This window comes from Microcaecilia unicolor, chromosome 2 (assembly GCF_901765095.1).
Source record: "Microcaecilia unicolor chromosome 2, aMicUni1.1, whole genome shotgun sequence".
In the NCBI taxonomy this organism is placed as follows: domain Eukaryota; kingdom Metazoa; phylum Chordata; class Amphibia; order Gymnophiona; family Siphonopidae; genus Microcaecilia; species Microcaecilia unicolor.
Window position 1 is genome coordinate 140,277,942 of NC_044032.1, and position 19,882 is coordinate 140,297,823.

The following is a 19,882-nucleotide window of genomic DNA, read 5'->3' on the forward strand; positions in this document are numbered from 1 at the left end:
TCCTAAAAGCCTGCCTGGTTAGGTGTGCTTTCAAGAGAGGATTGAGAAATACAGGGCAGTGCTGAAATATTGTAAAGGCAAAATATTTCTAAATGTCTGTTCTAACAAATTATTTTTGTTTTGAAATCAGTTTATATAACTTAAATATCTTATTAAAGAAGAGCAGTATGACATAGACCATCTTGACTCAAAGAGAAGAGAAACCTCCATAATGAAGGAAACATCAGGCTGCAAGAAGCCTAAACTTTAATATGAAGTATGCTTGGTGTTTCATATCAAAGTTAAATGGGACCTAGTTCACAGAGACACCTCTGAATGTTTACTTTTACTACTAATAATCATTTCTTTAGAACTACTACACGTATGCAGCGCTGTACACATTTATCCTGTTTGCAGGAGATATTTTAGAAATAGTTCCTAACATAAAAGATACTTTAGAAACACTGGCAACAACTTTTAAATTGACGTTGAATAAGGAAAAAAGTACATAAGTAAATAAGTATTGCCATACTGGGACAGAGCAAAGGTCCATCAAGCCCAACACCCTGTTTCCAACAGTGGCCAATCCAGGTCACAAATACCTGGCAAAATCCCCCAAAAAGTACAATACATTTTATGCTCTTAATCCCAGAAATAAGCAGTGGATTTTCCCCAAGTCCATTTTAATAATGGTCTACGGAATTTTCCTTTAGGAAGCAGTGCAAAACCTTTTTAAAACCCGCTAAGCTAATCGCCTTTACACATTCTCTGGCAACGAATTCCAGAGTTTAATTACACATTGAGTGAAAAAAAAATCTTCTCCGATTCGTTTTAAATTTACTACTTTGTAGCTTCATTCCATAGCCCTTAGTCCTAGTATTTTTTGAAAGAGTAAACAAATGATTCACGTCTACCAGTTCCACTCCACTCATTATTTTATAGACCTCTATCATTTCTCCCCTCAGCTGTCTTTTCTCCAAACTAATGAGCCCTAGCCGCTTCAGCCTTTCCTCATAGGGAATTCGTCCCATCCCATTTATCATTTTTGTCGCCCTTCTCTATACCTTTTCTAATTCCATTTTATCTTTTTTGAGATGCAGTGACCAGAACTGAATACAATATTCGAGGTGTGGTTGTATCATGGAGCGATACAAAGGCATTATAACATCCTCATTTTTGTTTTCCATTCATTTCCTAATAACACCTAACATTCTATTTGCTTTCTTAGCCACCGCTACACACTGAACAGAGGGTTTCAAAGTATTATCAACGACAACGCCTAGATCCCTTTCTTGGTCGGTGACTTCTAAAGTGGAACCTTGCATTACATAGCTATAATTCGGGTTCCTCTTTCCTACATGCATCACTTTGCACTTGCTCACATTAAACATCATCTGCCATTTAGACGCTCAGTCTCCCAAGGTCCTCCTGTAATTTTTCACAATCCTCTCGCGATTTAACAACTTTGAATAACTTTGTGTCATCAGCAAATTTAATTACCTCACTAGTTACTCCCATCTGCAGATCATTTATAAATATGTCAAAAAACAGCAGTCCCAGCATAGACCCCTGGGGACCCCCACTAACTACCCTTCTCCAATGAGAATAGTGACCATTCAACCCTACTCTATGTTTTCTATCTTTTAACCAGTTTTTAATCCACAATAGGACACTACCTTCTATCCCATGACTCTGTAATTTCATCTGGAATCTTTCATGAGGTACTTTGTCAAATGCCTTTTGAAAATTCAGATATACAATATCAACCAGCTCACCTTTATCCACTTGTTTGTTCACCCTTCAAAGAAATGTAATAGATTGGTGAGCCAAGATTTCCCTTCACTAAATCCATGTTGGCTATTGGGCTCATTTTCGAAAGAGAAGGATGCCCATCTTTCGACATAAATCGGAAGATGGACGTCATTCTCCCAGGTTCGTCCAAATCAGTATAATCGAAAGCCGATTTTGGACGTCCCCAACTGCACTCCGTCACGGGGATGGTTAAAGTTCAAGGGGGCGTGTGGGAGGCGGGACTTGGGCGTGCCTTACACTTGGACATCCTTGACCCATAATTGAAAAAAACAAGGACGTCCCTGACGAACACTTGGATGTTTTCACCCAGACTAGTTTTTCTTACAACTAAGACACAAAAAGGTGCCTGAAATGACCAGATGACCACCGGAGAGAATCAGAGATGACCTCCCCTTACTCCCCCAGTGGTTACTAACCCCCTCCCACCCTCAAATAAAAATTTTTTTGCCAGCCTCAGATGTCATACTCAGGTCCATGACAGTGCATGCAGGTCCCTGGAGCAGTTTTAGTGGGTGAGTGCACTTCAGACAGGCGGACCCAGGCCCATCCCCCTCCCCCCCCACACCTGTTACGTTTGTGGAAGAAACAGCAAGCCCTCCAAAACCCACCACAAACCCACTGTACCCACATCTAGGTGCCCCCCTTCACCCGTAAGGGCTATGGTAGTGGTGTACAGCTGTGGGTAGTGGGTGTTTTTTTTTTTTTGTTTTTTTTTGGGGGGGGGGGGGGTTAGGCGGCTCAGAACACAAGATAAGGGAACTATGTACCTGGGAGCAATTTATGAAGTCCACTGCAGTGCCCCCTAGGGTGCCCGGTTGGTGTCCTGGCATGTCAGGAGGACCAGTGCACTACAAATGCTGGCTCTTCCCACGACCAAATGGCTTGCATTTGGTCATTTCTGACATGGACGTCTTTGGTTTCGAAAATCACTGATAATCAGAAACGACCATGTCTAGGGACGTCCATCTCTAAGGACGACCAAATTTAAGGATTTAGACGTCCATGACCGTATTTTCGAAACAAAATATGGACGTCCATCTTGTTTCGAAAATACGGGTTTCCCCGCCCCTGGATCTGGACGTTTTGCAAGGATGTCCAAATCGAAACGTGGATGTCCCTTTCGAAAATACCCCTCCACGTCTCATTAATCCATGCTTTTGAATATGCTCTGTAATTTTGTTCTTTACAACAGTCTCTACCATTTTGCCAGGCACCAATGTCAGGCTCATCGGTCTATAATTTACTGGATCTCCTCTGGAACCTTTTAAAAAAATTGGCGTAACATTGGCCACCCTCCAATCTTCCGGTACCACGCTCGATTTTAAAGATAAATTACATATTACTAACAATAGTCCGCAAGTTCATTTTTCAATTCTATCAGTACTCTGGGATGAATACCAATCAATCCAGAAGATTTGCTATCCTTCAATTTGCCAAATTGCCCCATTACATCCTCCAGGTTTAGAGAGATTTCATTGTTTCTCCGACTCGTCAGCTTTGAATACCATATCTGGCACCGGTATCTCTCCCAAATCTTCCTCTGTGAAGACCGAAGCAAAGAATTCATTTAATCTGTCCACCATGGCCTTGTCTTCCCTGATTGCCCCTCGGTCATCCAGCAGTCCAACCGATTCTTTTGCCAGCTTCTTGCTTTTAATATTTTTAATATATCTAAATAAACTTTTACTATGTGTTTTTGCCTCCAACACAATCCTTTTTTCAAAGTCCCTCTTTGCCTTCCTTATCAGCGCTTTGCATTTGACTTAGCATTCCTTATGTTGTTTCTTATTATTTTCAGTTGGTTTCTTCTTCCATTTTCTGAAGGATTTTTTTTTTTTTTTTTAATCTCTATTAACTTCCTTCAGCTCACTTTTTAACCATGCCGGCTGTCGTTTGGTCTTCCTTCCTCCTTTTTTAATACACGTAATATATTTGGACTGGGCTTCCAGGATGGTATTTTTGAACAGCATCCATGCCTGAAGTAAAATTTTGACCCTCCCAGCTGCTCCTCTAAGTTTTTTTTTTTTTTTAACAGTGCTTGTCATTTTATCATAGTTTCCTTTTTGAAAGTTAAACACTAACGTATTGGATTTCATGTGTATACTTACTCCAAAGCTAATATCAAATCTGATCATATTATGATCACTGTTATCAAGCGGCCCCATCACCATTACCTCCCACACCAGATCATGCGCTCCACTAAGGACTAGGTCTAAAATTTTTCCTTCTGTGTCAGCTCCTGTCCCAGCTGCTCCATAAAGCAGTCCTTGATTTTGTCAAGGAAGTTTACCTCCCTAGCATGCCCTGATGTTACATTTACCCAGTCAATATCGGGGTAATTGAAATCATCCATTATTATTGTGTTGCCCAGTTTGATAGCCTCCCTAATTTCCGATAACATTTCTACATCTGATTGTTCATCCTGCCAGACAGACAGTAGTACACTCCTATCACTATCCTTTTCCCCTTTACACATGGAATTTCAATCCATAGGGATTCCAAGATGTGTTTTGTTTCCTGCACAATTTTCAACATATTTGATTCAAGGCCCTCCTTAACATACAATGCTACCCCTTCATCAATTCAATCTACCCTATCACTACGATATAATTTGTACCCCGGTATGACAGTGTCCCAATGGATCATGCTCAGTACTTGACAGTATTAATTTGCAATCTTTTGTCTGATTTTTAGTTTTATTTAAGGACACCTGATCTACTATGATTTCTTTTGCAACCTCACTGTCGGAATACCCTATCTTCCCTGTTTTGGTGATATCTTTGAAAGGTACCTTATTCAGAACCATGTGCTTTGAGCGACTGTCGGCCTTCCCCCAGTTTCTAGTTTAAAAGCCGCTCTATCTCCTTTTTAAATGTCAATGCCAGCAGCCTGGTCCAACCCTGGTTAAGGTGGAGCCCATCCTTTCAGAACAAGCTCCCCCTTCCCCAGAATGTTGCCCAGTTCCTAACAAATCTAAAACCCTTCTCCCTGCACCATCATCTCATCCATGTTGAGACTCTGGAGCTCTGCCCGTCTCTTGGGCCCTGCACGTGGAATGGGTAGCACTTCAGAAAATGCTACCCTAAAGGTTCTGGATTTAAGCTTTCTACCCAAGAGCCTAAATTTGGCTTCCAGAACCTCTCTCCCACATTTGCCTATGTCATTGGTACCCACGTATACTAAGACAGTCATCTCCTCCCCAGCACTATCTAAAATCCTATCTAGGTGACGTGTGAGGTCCACCACCTTAGCACCAGGAAGGCAAGTGACCAGACGATCCTCACATCCACCAGCCACCCAGCTATCTACATGACTAATAATCGAATCACCAATTACAACAGCCGTCCTAACCCTTCCCACCTGGGCAGTAGCTCTCAGTGCAAGAGGACATTGCATTCCCTGGTGTTATGGTCCTGTCTACAGGATTACTTCCAGCTGCACTAGGGTGATGCTCTCGTTTTAGAAGACCTCCCTCCTCCAAGGCAGCACAGGGGCTGCCAGATTGAACTTCTCTACAACGTCCATGTAGGCCTCCTCTATGTACCTCTCTGTCTCCCTCAGCTCCTCCAAGTCTGCTACTCTAGCCTCAAGAGAACGGACTCGTTCTCTGAGAGCTCTTTGCATCAAGCACACACATATGACATTTCACCAAATGAGAGATAATCATACATGTGGCACTCAATGCGAAAGACTGGATAGCACCCCTCTCGGGTGTTATTTCAATATATCTAAGTGTTAGGTATATTGAACTATAGCAGATTTCAGAAATTGTTGAAGACCTATTTATTTAGCAAGTATATGATCGCTAAATAACTATCTGGTTTCTACAGTTAAATTTATAATGATCCTAGGAACGTCCAGTCTTACACCTTGCTAGCCACACTGAACTCAAGTGGCAAGTCTGAGATACAAATGTCGTAATGTCATGTAATACTGTAAGCCACACCATACAAGAGGCCGGCTGCTGTGGCTGTGCAATACTGCTGGATTCTCAAGCCTTATAATAAAGCTGACATCTGAAGCAGCGCTACACAGTTATCTTATCCAGCTACAACTATAATCAACTTCAATTATGCTCTGTAGTCAAGTTTTCCAGTTGAGGAACACAGACTTTACAGCTGACTTCTTCAGCTATGTGATACAGCTGACATGCTCAACTTTGCAATACAACTATTTGAGCTTTGCAACACTATTGACTCCATCTTCATTGGAAAATAGATGAGCAGATCTTGCTTATCAAACAGCTGGCTTCTGTAAGCTTGAAACACAGCTGAGCTGTTGAAAATTAAAATATAGCTGACTTTTGATCAGCTCTGAAATACAGCTAATTTCTTCAGCCTTGGAATACATCCGTCTTCTTCATATTTGAAATACAGATAACTTTTGAGCTGTGAAATATATCAGATGACTTCAGCCATGAACAACAGAGCATACTTCTGCAGCTCTATAGAATATATATGTGACATCTTCAGGTTGAAATAGAGAGAACTTGTCTAGCTCACTCAGAACTGAATTCTTCAGCTTTGCCATACAGCTAACTTCTACAGCTTTCTGATGTAGCTGACATTTACAACTTTGTTGCACAGCTGATTTCTACCATCTGTCAAACAGTGGACTGCTATAGGCTCGCCATAAAGTTGATTTATGCAGATTGGCTACACAGCTGACGTGCCCACCCTCTTTCTTTGTGGAATGCAGTAAAGTCATTTTCTTTAGCTTGCAGTGCAGCCGACACCTTCAGCTTAACACAGTCTAGTACTTTGGGATAGCAAAATAAAGCCCAGCTGCTCAGATTCACAACAAAGACAACTCTATATGCTTGCAATAGAATGCAATACAGCTGAGATATTTAGTTCACCAAATACTGCCGTAGCAACTGACTCTTACAAGAAAGAAATATGAGAGCATTCGCCATGTGCCATAAATAGCTGCACAATAGAGCAGAGACTTAGCTTGTCAACATAAGGAGTATAAGACAAAATCTACATAAGCTGCTATTATTAACATCTACTGGAAAGGTAAAATTCCTCTCATCTGAGGAAGAGCCCGTTTCCCTTTCTTTTATACAGAACATTTAGCACTCACGAAGTTGCAACTCCTACCGCCCAAAAGAAAAGCTGACCTCTCCGACAGAGGAAAATTAAAACTAGAGGCTATCAGGAAACTAACTGCAGAAGGAGCCACATGTCCTGCACAATTTCATCAGGGGTAGAGTCAGAACAAGAAAGTGTTGACCATCATTATAAACAGAACATAAGGCATGGAGGCTTATAGAGGAACTCAAGAAGTTAAAGTGGCTCAGGGTGACAAATTTCCTGCCCTCCATCTGATCACTGGAATCAAAACAACTACACACTAGCCACTTACGTCAGCCATGAAAAAACCTGTTCGTGGATTTCACAAAACCCAGAGAGAACTATAGGTAGAGGGAAAAAAACCCACAAGATATCCTAAGTACAGACAAAAAAAAATAAGCCAGGCAAGAATGTAAGGCTTCAAAAGAACCACTGGAGATTGCATAACTTACCTCGTATTAAAAAGGGAACACCTACATGATGTCAAAATTACTAAATATATATAGAATATTCAATTTTGTTTCAGTATTGAGAAATCAGTCAAGGAAAGCTTTATTTACATTTGTGTTTAAGATCAATTGGAACATGGATGAAAGCTAACAGTTTGAATTTGAATATGACTAAACCTCAAGTTTTATTATTACCTAGCTATCCCTCTATTTCCTTACTTCATTGATTGTTGATGTAAGTTTTATAACCATTGTACAAGAAATTCACTATCTTGGACTTTGTTTATATTCATCATTGTCTATGAAAGCTTATGTGAAACAAATTGTACAAAAAGGTTTTTTTAATAGATTAAGAATTGTTTGTCACCTGAAAGACTACTTGAATTCTTCTAATTTTAGAAGTGTAGTTCAATATCTTACAACATTTTTTAATTACTTTAACAGTCTTGTATTGGGTTTACCAAAAAACTTACTGAGATCCCTTCAGGTAGCTCAAAATGCTACTGCTTGTGTCATTGCAAGTATCTCTAAATTCGCACATATTACTCCTTTCTTGATGAAATTTCATTGTTCCGATATAAACAGCGATTGTGTCTAGTTTTCTCTTATCAACCTACTTAAGCTTTGACCACAAGATCACCTGATGTCCCTTCCTTTCATCTAGTTAAACTGGAGGCACACTGGAAATCTGTTTTTTTATATAGCTGGTCCTAAACTATGGAATATGTTACCTGCAAGCTTGAGGTCTATTAGAAATCTGGCACTTTAAAAAAAAACTCTCTCTCTATATATATATATATTTTTTAATAACACTATTTTTTATGTTTATTTTTTATTTTGTTATGTTTAATAACATTATTTTTTTAACAAGCATTAGGGGGATTTTTACAAACGCGTGCTAGCGTTTTTAGGGCACACTAATGATGCCCGTACGAATATATGGGTGTCTTTATGGTGTACAGCGCTGCGTATGCCTTGTAGCGCTATAGAAATGATAAGTAGTAGTAGTAGTCTTTAGCCTTAAGCAGACGCTCATTTTTAGCACTCACTAAAAATGCTAACGCGCCTTTGAAAAAGGCCCTCTAGATGATGTTTTAATTAAATGGCAGTATGCTTTGTTTAAATTGCACAGCAATTGAATTTCTTTAATGTTGATGTGATTTTTTGTATTGTTTTATTTATTGTGTGTTGTGTCCTGACCAGAATTTTTAGATAGTGAGGATTATACATTTTTTAAATAAAAATAAATTAAAAAAATAAAGTACACAAGTAATGCCATACTGGGAAAAGACCAAGGGTCCATTGAGCCCAGCATCCTGTCCACGACAGCGGACAATCCAGGCCAAGGGCACCTGGCAAGCTTCCCAAACGTACAAACATTCTATACATGTTATTCCTGGAATTGTGGATTTTTCCCAAGTCCATTTAGTAGCGGTTTATGGACTTGTCCTTTAGGAAACCGTCCAACCCCATTTTAAACTCTGCTAAGCTAACCGCCTTCACCACTTTCTCCAGCAACGAATTCCAGAGTTTAATTATACGTTGGGTGAAGAAAACGTTTCTCCAATTTGTTTTAAATTTACTACACTGTAGTTTCATCGCATGCCCCCTAGTCCTAGTATTTTTGGAAAGCGTGAACAGACTCTTCACATCCACCTGTTCCACTCCATTCATTATTTTATATACCTCTATCATGTCTCCCCTCAGCCGTCTCTTCTCCAAGCTGAAAAGCCCTAGCCTCCTTAATCTTTCTTCATAGGGAAGTCGTCCCATCCTCGCTATCATTTTAGTCGCCCTTCTCTGCACCTTTTCCAATTCTACTATATCTTTCTTGAGATGCGGCGACCAGAATTGAGCACAATACTCAAGGTGCGGTCGCACCATGGAGCGATACAACGGCATTATAACATCCTCACACCTGTTTTCCATACCTTTCCTAATAATACCCAACATTCTATTCGCTTTCCTAGCCGCAGCAGCACACTGAGCAGAAGGTTTCAGTGTATTATCCACGACGACACCCAGATCCCTTTCTTGGTTCGTAACTCCTAACGTGGAACCTTGCATGACGTAGCTATAATTCGGGTTCTTTTTTCCCACATGCATCACCTTGCACTTGCTCACATTAAACGTCATCTGCCATTTAGCCGCCCAATCTCCCATACTCGTAAGGTCCTCTTGTAATTTTTCACAATCCTGTCGCGATTAACAACTTTGAATAACTTTGTGTCATCAGCAAATTTAATTACCTCGCTAGTTACTCCCATCTCTAAATCATTTATAAATATATTAAAAAGCAGCTGTCCTAGCACAGACCCCTGAGGAACCCCACTAACTGCCCTTCTCCATTGTGAATACTGCCCATTTAACCCCACTCTCTGTTTCCTATCCTTCAACCAGTTTTTAATCCACAATAGGACATTTCCTCCTATCCCATGACCCTCCAATTTCCTCTGTAGCCTCACATGAGGTACCTTGTCAAACACCTTTTGGAAATCCAGATACACAATATCAACCGGTTCCCCTTTGTCCACATGTTTGTTTACTCCTTCAAAGAATTGAAGTAAATTGGTCAGGCAAGGTTTCCCCTCACAAAAGCCGTGCTGACTCAGTCCCAGTAATCCATGTCCTCGGATGTGCTCTGTAATTTTGTTTTTAACAATAGCCTCTACCATTTTCCCCGGCACTGACGTCAGACTCACCGGTCTATAATTTCCCGGATCTCCCCTGGAGCCTTTTTTAAAAATCGGTGTTACATTGGCCACCCTCCAATCTTCCGGTACCACGCTCGATTTTAAGGATAAGTTGCATATCACTAGCAGTAGCTCCGCAAGCTCATTTTTCAGTTCTATCAGTACTCTAGGATGAATACCATCCGGTCCAGGAGATTTGCTACTCTTCAGTTTGCTGAACTGCCCCATTACGTCCTCCAGGTTTACCGTGAAGTCAGTAAGTTTCTCTGACTCGTCCGCTTGAAATACCATTTCCGACACCGGTATCCCACCCAAATCTTCCTTGGTGAAGACCGAAGCAAAGAATTCATTCAGTCTCTCCGCTACGTCTTTGTCTTCCTTGATCGCCCCTTTTACCCCTCGGTCATCCAGCGGCCCAACCGATTCTTTTGCCGGCTTCCTGCTTTTAATATACCGAAAAAACTTTTTACTATGTTTTTTTGCCTCTAATGCTATCTTTTTTTCGTAATCCCTCTTGGCCTTCATCTGCGGTTTGCATTTGCATTGACACTCCTTATGTTGCTTCTTTTTATTTTCAGACGGTTCCTTCTTCCATTTTCTGAAGGCATTTCTTTTAGCCCTAATACCTTCCTTCACCTCACTTTCAACCAGGCCGGCTGTCTTTTGGACTTCCGTCTTTCTTTTCTAATTCGCGGAATATGTATGGCCTGGGCCTCCAGGATGGTATTTTTGAACAGCGTCCACGCCTGTTGTACAGTTTTTACCCTCTCAGTTGCCCCCCTAAGTTTTTTTTTTACCGTTCTTCTCATTTTATCATAGTCTCCTTTTTTAAAGTTAAATGCTAACGTATTTGACTTTCTGTGTACAGTTACTTCAAGGTCGATATCAAAACTGATCATATTATGATCACTGTTATCAAGCGGCCCCAGTACCATAACGTCCCTCACCAGATCATGCGCTCCACTAAGGACCAAGTCTAGAATTTTTCCTTCTCTCGTCTGCTCCTGCACCAGCTGCTCCATAAAGCTGTCCTTGATTTCATCAAGGAATTGTATCTCTGTAGCGTGTCCCGATGTTACATTTACCCAGTCTATATTTGGATAATTGAAGTCGCGCATTATTATCACATTGCCCATTTTGTTCGCGTTTCTGATTTCTTTTATCATTTCTGCGTCTACCTGCTTGTCCTGGCGAGGCGTACGGTAGTATTTATTTATTTATTGCATTTGTATCCCACATTTTCCCACCTCTTTGCGGGCTCAGTGTGGAGATATGCGTCTTGCAGGTCCAGGTACACTCCTATCACCGTTTTTTTTCCCTTTTATACATGGAATTTCAACCCACAATGATTCAAAGGTGTGACTTGTGTCCTGCTGAATTTGTAATCTATCTGAGTCAAGGCTCTCGTTAATATACAATGCTACCCCTCCACCAGTCCGGTCCACCCTATCACTACGATATACTTTGTACCCCGGTATGACAGTGTCCCACTGGTTATCCTCCTTCCACCAGGTCTCAGTAATGCCTATTATATCCAATTTTTCATTTAGTGCAATATATTCCAACTCTCCCATCTTATTTCTTAGACTCCTAGCATTTGCATATAGACATTTCAGAGTATGTTTGTTGTTCCTATTTGCATGATGCTTAGTTCCTGACACTATTGATTTGCCATCTTTTGTCTGATCTTTAGTTGTATTTAAGGGCACCTGGCCTACCACGGTCTGTTGTGCCACCTCACTATCCAGAAACCCTATCTTCCCTGTTTGTGAGGTATCTTTGCAAGATACCTTTCCCCAAACCATGCGCTTTTGAGCGACTGTCAGCCTTCCCCCCATTTCTAGTTTAAAAGCTGCTCTATCTCCTTTTTAAATGCAGACGCCAGCAGCCTGGTCCCACCCTGGTTAAGGTGGAGCCCATCCTTTCGGAATAGGCTCCCCCTTCCCCAGAATGTTGCCCAGTTCCTAACAAATCTAAAAAGCATAATAGACAGTAAACTCTTGTGAGTGACCAGTCTGTCTCACAGTGAAAGCAGTATAAAAGCCCTTTAGCCTCTTCAGAATCCTTATCAATCTGAAGCATAGAGTTGTGGGGAGGGAGGGAGAGACTTGGCACCACCAAATATCAACACAGATCCAGTCTCAAATCCTTGGTATATTTTAAAAGAATACAATCTGTCCAATAGGAACCCCCTTGCTCTACTGACACATGATAGTTACCCACTGGGTCAAGAGTTGGCTGAGAAACATCAACAAGGAGATGCACAGTCTGCCCACCATCCACTGCCGTCAAAGAAAATACTGAGCATTCTTTGGCTGCACAGTACCCTTAAGTTAATACTTATTATATTTCTGCTCATCACTTATAGTTATTTCATATTATTAGCACACTGTTTGAATTTAATGTATTTTTCCCATGTCACATAAGTTTGCAACCACACAATTATTCATATATTCAAATGTCATATATTTAATCACCATCATATTTTACTGTCACCCATGATTGTATTTATATGTTGAGTTACATATTTATGTATTGTTACTTTATTTAACTAATAGTCAAGACCCCTGAAGAAGGCTTATTGCCCAAACAGGGTCCATGTTGCACCTGAATTGTTTGTGCAGCCTACCTTGCTAATTGAAGAATAAAACCTTATATGTCTTTGAAGACTCTGGACTTCTGTTTTCTTGGAACCTTCCCTTTGGAGTCTTTGACTCCTTGTTGGTTTGATTGCTGTGAAAGCACTGTTCTCCCTTTTTGTTTGACTTGTCAAATGTTTTGGGAGCATATCGTATTTCTTTAGAACGTAACTTACTTTTTATTTCTTCTAGTAACTGGGACATTGCTTCACAATTGTCCTTTGGCTCAAGACATTCTTTTAAATAACTGTAAAACCAGAGAAAATCTTAAATTAGAGATGTAAATCCTTATTTTCAATACAACTAATGCTATGCATAGAAAGAGGCATGAGAATTCTTCAAGAGGTATGATTATTTTTTTAATGAAAAACTTAATGTTAAACAAATAGCAACAATCAGTTTTATGCCACGTTACAGTTGATGTGATCAAGTATATTGAGGTTAAAGCAGTGATGCCTAAATAGGAAGATCAGTTACATGGGCAACTGATATCCTCAGCATAACTTTTACACCACAGAATTTACAAAGCTGGAATGCAATTGCCACTACAGCTTAAGTAGAAGGTACTCAAAACATTTCCAGTAATTCCTCCAACCTCAATTAGACCTGAAATAGAAAATACAAAATTTCACACCCATCCATGTTTGTTTTTTTGATTTAATGATTTGCAAGATTCTGGATTTGGAGCACTAGTACAAGTTTCCTGCTGGCACTAGCCTCCGATATTTTTTATTTTTGTTATAAAGGCTCTGATTACAAGAAAAGTACTGGTGCTGCTGGATCCTTTTTTTGTACATTCCCACAGCAGTACAGAGCTCCCTCCCAACGTGGCCCAGTACTACAGAGCCTAGAAAGAACAAAGCCAAAACAAGCTTTTGAAAATGGTCAGCTTCTCAATTCATTAACTAAAACAAGGCTGCCTGCAAATTATTCTGTGCATCTTTTTCAGGCAAGACTTGCAAAACATTTTTGGGAAATTTACCATTTATGTTACCTTCTCTTTATATTGTGTTATAATAAATTAAATTAGTGTCTCCCCTTAGAAAAGGATTAAGCTTTAATATTCAGTAATTGTGACATTTTTTTTCATACCTGTTAATTTCCTTTCCTTGAATCTTGCCAGACAAGTGGGTTGTACCCCTTTCCAACCAGCAGATGGAAGAAGAGAAACTGACAAAACCGGTATAAGAGCTGGCACACACTGCTTTACCTCAGTATACTACTGCCAAAGCAGATCCCATACCTCTACTTGGCACACAGGAAGCAACCCAAACCAAACAACTATATATATGGCCTCACTAATCTTCACAATTATATAGGAGATAGCCAGTAACCCAGAACCTACCCTGGACTGGTGTGGCAGGATTCAAGAAAAAGAAATTAACAGGTAAGAATAAGTGTACCTTCCTTTTCTTCCTGCTATATTGGTCCAGATACGTGAGAGGTACCAGAGCAGTGCCCTATGAGGAGGAAAAAGACAGAGCAAGTCTGGTTGCTATATCTTAAAATAAGATATAGCAGAATTAGATTAGGTTCAAAGAGAAGCAACCAAAATGATTAAGGGGATGAAACTCCTCTCACATGAGGAAAGGCTTAAGAGGTTAGGACTCTTCAACTTGGAAAAGACAGCCAAGGGGAGATATGATAAAGGACTATAAAATACTGAGTGGTGTAGAACGGGTAAATGTAAATCGATTTTTTTACTCTGCCGAAAAGTACAAAGACTAGGGGATACTCATGGAAGTTACTACTTTTAAAACAAACAGGAGGAAATATTTTTTCACTCAACAAATAGTTAAGCTCTGGAACTTGTTGCCAGAGGATGCGGTATCAATGGTTAGTGTATCTGGGTTTTAAAAAGGTTTGGACAAGTTCCTGGAGGAAAAGTCCATATAGTCTGCTATTGAGATAGACATGGGGAAAGTGAAATGGGAGATAATCGATCATGTGACACTCAGTGCAAAATAGTAGACAGCCCCCATCTCACTGCTGGACTGCTGCCTGCATTTTATTATTGTGATTTCTCAAGCTTCTAATGGAGTGGAAATATGTAAACTAAGTCCCCAAGCATTGCTAGTTTTATGCTAGGCTATGATAATATTTAGGGTTTGGTGTTTTTCTTTTAAGGCTGCAAGTTCATCACAGTCAACTATTCGATTTATGCAATCAACCACGATCAAGAAAATTAATCACGATTAAAGGATTTAATCACATTGCAGCATCTCCTGTCTCCTACAAATGTCTCTTCTGCTTTCTTTTTTTAAAATTTTTGTTACATTTGTACCCCGCGCTTTCCCACTCATGGCAGGCTCAATGCGGCTTACATGGGGCAATGGAGGGTTAAGTGACTTGCCCAGAGTCACAAGGAGCTGCCTGTGCCTGAAGTGGGAATCGAACTCAGTTCCTCAGTTCCCCAGGACCAAAGTCCACCACCCTAACCACTAGGCTACTCCTCCACTCCTACTCCCGACCCCTGTTCTCAGCATGACCCAGCATCTTTCCCTCCAACCAAGATTCAACATCACCCCCACATGTCAGCCTACTTTAAAAATGGTCCTCTGTTGGTCCCCAGCAACTGCAGTGGCGCACATATGTTGCCTGCGGTCTGCTCCAAAGCTTTCCCTCATAGTAACATTGTAAATGATGGCAGATAAAGACCTGAACGGTCCATCCAGTCTGCCCAACAGTCACACTCATTATTAATTCATGATTAAATCAACAATGAACGTGACATTATAGACTTTATCACGAATCTTTCTTTGACGTTCTGGGACATAAATCATAGACGTACGCCTGGTTCTGTCCTTATGTTCCACCTACAGGAGCTGCCGTCAAAGCTCACCCCAGCCTATCCAAATCTGTCTGCCCAGCTCGGTCCTCAGTTCCAGCTACTGAAGTTGTCATTGAAGCCCTTTCCAACCTATCCTAAACTAGATTGCCATATACAGACACAAACTTACAAAGTCTGCTTGGCACCAGCCATAGTTCTTCACAGCCGGAGAAGGCATTCAAGTGTCGCTCAAACATCCAACCACTGCAGCCATTTAAGGTTTTTTTTGTTTGTTTTCTACCATCTATTTTCTAAACAGGGATCCTCTGTGTTCATCCCACGCCTTTTTGAATTCCGTCACTGTTTTTGTCTCTACCACCTCCCTCGGTAGGGCATTCTAGGCATCAACCACCCTCTCTGTGAAAAAGAATTTCCCGACATTACTCCTAAGTCTACTACCCTGCAACCTCAGCTCATGTCCTCTAGTTTTACCATTTCCCCTTCTCTGGAAGAGATTTGTTTCTATATTAATAACTTTCAAGTATTGAAGCGTCTGGTATCATACTTCCCCTGTCCCTTCTTTGCTCTAGGCTATATATATTCAGCTCTTCCAGTCTCTTCTCATATGTCTTATAGTGAAGCCCTATATCATTTTTGTCCCCTTCCTCTGGACAGCATCTAGTCGTTTTATATCCTTAGCAAGATACGACCTCCAAGACTGAACACAATATTCCAGGTGGACCCTCACCAATGGCTAGTACAGGGGCATCAACACCTCCTTTCTTTTGCTGGTTACTCCTCTCTCAATGCAACCTAGCATCCTTCTGGCTATGGCCACCGCATTGTCACACAGTTTTTTTCGCTTTAAGGACCTCGGACACCATACTCCAAGGTACCTCTCCCCATCTGTCCATATAAGCCTCTCACCTCCTAGGAGATACAGCTCCCTTGGTTTCTACTCCCCAAATGCATAATTTTGCACTTTTTTGCATTAAATTTTAATTGCCAAACTGGTCACAGTCTTGTTCAAGTGCTTAATGCTCCTTCTGAAGAGAGCCAAGCTCTGTCTAAAAGAGTAACCCGCGCTTTAACAGCTCCTTTTGTGTCTCTCAGATTTCAAATGTTCATCTTTCACAGCATTGAGCAACTTTTGGAGGTGGGTCTGCTCTGTCTCCAAAATAGCCTTAGCCTTTACCAGTTCAATATTCTCCCTCTTCAGACCCCAGACCTCTCCCTGGAGAGTTCCACGTTCCTTCTGGACCCCAACAAAGTCAACACGTGCGGCATCCAGCAACCTTTGGTGTTCAATTATGCGCGTGCTTGCTGCCTCCAATGTGCCTGTCAGTTGCTCCCCCCGAGCATATAGGGCTTCACACTCTTTGATCACCCCTTCCAATTCATCATGAGTGGTATCCCGTTCACTCTCCAGCTCACTGCTACACAAGTTTAAAGCCCTCGACTCATCTGCTAGCTTGATGGCAGCCACTATGTGAGCAATCCCACATTTAGATGAAGCATTCAAAGAGGAGAACCTCCTTCCCTCCATCACATCAATAAACATTGTGTTGAGGAAGTCACAGTTACCAAACAACACCTCAGGCATGGTGATAAGTGTTTCTCATCACGGCTATAGGCAGTTCATATGCCTCAACACCAACAACCTGGCCTAAGTTAGCTTAAAGCATGGGCTTTTACCTTCACAGGCTTCATAGCCAGGACTCTCCACAAAAGCCTAGTGGAGGTGAATATATACAGAAGAGCTTCACCAGTCTTCTGTAGGGAGGTGAACTTGACTGATACCAGAGATTCACACTAGTCTCTTGAGCAGGTGTATCAAGTCCTCTCTGAACAAACTCTGACAAGAAGGAAATAGCACCTATGTCTGCCTGACTTGAATATGTGACACCAATAATTCACAGTTAACAATAAAACCAAAAGGTTGCTATGTGCAGCTAATATGACTTAATTCTGTAGAAAACTAATTATAACACACGGCATGAAGATAAGAGATCAGCAGCATTGTCTCAGTAATTAACATACTTTCACTCTTCTTACAGAAATGATACACTCCTGCTGCTACCATTCACGTGTTAGTGTTAATTAAGTTACTATAAGTAATTACTTTTCTAGGGGGCAGCTGTAACATTTGCCCAGTAATACTTACAGATGACACTGAATGAGACATAAGTGACACCAGCCTTAGTGAGTGAAGTGTCAGAAGCAAACGTGTTACACTCTTATCTTTAGACCCAAGCTCACAGCGCCATAAATAATAGAAAGAACTAACTCCACAACCAAGTACTGTAAAAATAAAGAGCACTTATTTACAAAAGCAGCAAAGAATGTGCAAAGGCGGCAAGAAAAACGACAGGAAGTTTTATCATAGAAACAGCTTAGAGTAAATGCACATAAATCCCTAAGTAGACTCCTGAGTAAGAGAGTCACTCTGAACCCACAGCACGTATACAAAGGTACATAGCAAGTATACAGACTGATACAGATCTCTAGATGGCAGCATGTTCCTCAGATGGTCTGTTGGGTCCAATGCACGTCTGCTCTTTTAATGAGAAGTCAACACAGCAGCCCTTGTAACAGATAAGAGCCCCAGTTGCAGCTGTCCTGATGACGTACATTCTGGCTTTGGGAGTGACACAAAACTTTGTTTACCCCAAATATTGTAGCTTCACGGCCAACTGATTGTCTCATTAACACCATACTGATAGAATCACTTTGACAAGAAGCCACGGTTTCATAAACAATGCACAACTTGCCAGCCACAGAGTCTCTCCAGTTGCAAAGGTAATTCCAAGAATCCTTGGCTGTTCTAGCCACAACGTCGATGCTGATAATGACCTTTTTATTCCAGCACATCGGGACCCTTGTCAGCATTCTTCATCTGTATGAAAGGTTGCAGTTTCAGCAAACAATAGGCTTTGCATTGAAAGATGGTATAAGCTTAGGTCTACGTTTCTGAAATCAGGTTAGAGTCAGGTATTATAATCCCATATATCTTTGCTATACATAGGAACACACATAGTGCTTCATAGTGCTTGTTTTGCTCCTACAGAAAACAGCTTGTACCACAGAAAGGAGGTATCAAATCCTTGCACTCTCCCCTCTCCCCCCCCCCCCCACACACACTTGACCAGAGGATGGTCCGAGGACTAATCCTTGGAAAAATGCTTAGGCCAATACTCAACTTTAAGGGCTCCAGGCCATGGTCTGCACACTGGGAAGAAAGAACTGTTCAAAAGAAATGCTGCTGTACCAGTCAACTTGCATCATCAGCTGGAGGTAGACAAATACTGGAAATATTCCTAACTGTACCACTTGCTACTGATGATGTCATCAGAATCTTCAAGTCTCTGCCTCCATCTGCTGATAAGGACAAAGAACCCATCAGTCTGAACTGGTCAAGCAGGATAAAGCAGCATTATTTTATAACACACATTTGTACATCACAACTTCTGTCCTACTCTGCCAAGACTACATCCACAGGACCAATTGCACACAATGAGAATGCAAATGCTGCCATACTGCTACTCATAAAGCGAAGATACTTTCCTGTAGCAGGTATTCTCTGAGAACAGCAGGCTGATTGTTCTCACATGTGGGTCGACGTCCGCGTCGGCCAAGGAAACGGCAATTTTTTAAGCAAAAAATATGTATACATAAAAAATTTTGCCAGAGTCTTCTGGCGCACATGCGCGGAGGACTTCCCGCCTGTCGCGCATGTCCCTTCACTTAAATCAAAAAGCAAACAAATAACTCCAAAGGGGAGGTGGGCGGGTTTGTGAGAACAATCAGCCTGCTGTCCTCGGAGAATAACTGCTACAAGTAAGTATCTTCGCTTTCTCCGAGGACAAGCAGGCTACTTGTTCTCACATGTGGGGTATCCCTAGCAACCAGGCTCACTCAAAACAATGAACATTGGTCAATTGGGCCTTGCAACGGTGAGGACGTAACATAGATTGACCTGAAACTATAAACAACTAATTGAGAGTGCAGCCTGGAACAGAACAAAAATGGGTCTAGGGGGGTGGAGTTGGATTCTAAACCCTGAACAGATTCTGCAGCACTGACTGCCCAAACCAATTGTCACGTCGGGTATCCTGCTGAAGGAAGTAGTGAGATGTGAATATGTGGACTGATGACCATGTTGCAGCCTTGCAAATCTCTTCAATGGAGGCTGACTTTAAGTGAGCCACTGACGCAGACATGGCTCTAACATTATGAGCCGTGACATGGCCCTCCAAAGTCAGCCCAGCTTGGGCATAAGTGAAGGAAATGCAATCTGCTAGCCAATTGGAGATTGTGCGTTTTCTGATGGCGACTCCCCTCCTGTTGGGATCGAAACAAACAAACAAACAACTGGGCGGACTGTCTAAAGGGCTTTGTCCGCTCCAAGTAAAGGGCCAATGCTCTCTTGCAGTCCAAGGTGTGCAAACTGCTTTCGCCAGGGTGG

At 41.4% G+C, this 19,882-nt stretch overlaps 1 protein-coding gene across 1 annotated transcript in view; it reads right to left on the reverse strand.

The window, feature by feature from the left end:
* CCNH (cyclin H) overlaps nt 1-19,882 on the reverse strand; it is a 103,507-nt gene that overhangs the window by 20,690 nt on the left and 62,935 nt on the right. The window contains exon 6 of the mRNA XM_030193364.1: nt 12,824-12,894. Within this exon, the coding sequence (XP_030049224.1) occupies nt 12,824-12,894 (71 nt within the window). The remainder of the gene's footprint in view (nt 1-12,823; nt 12,895-19,882) is intronic.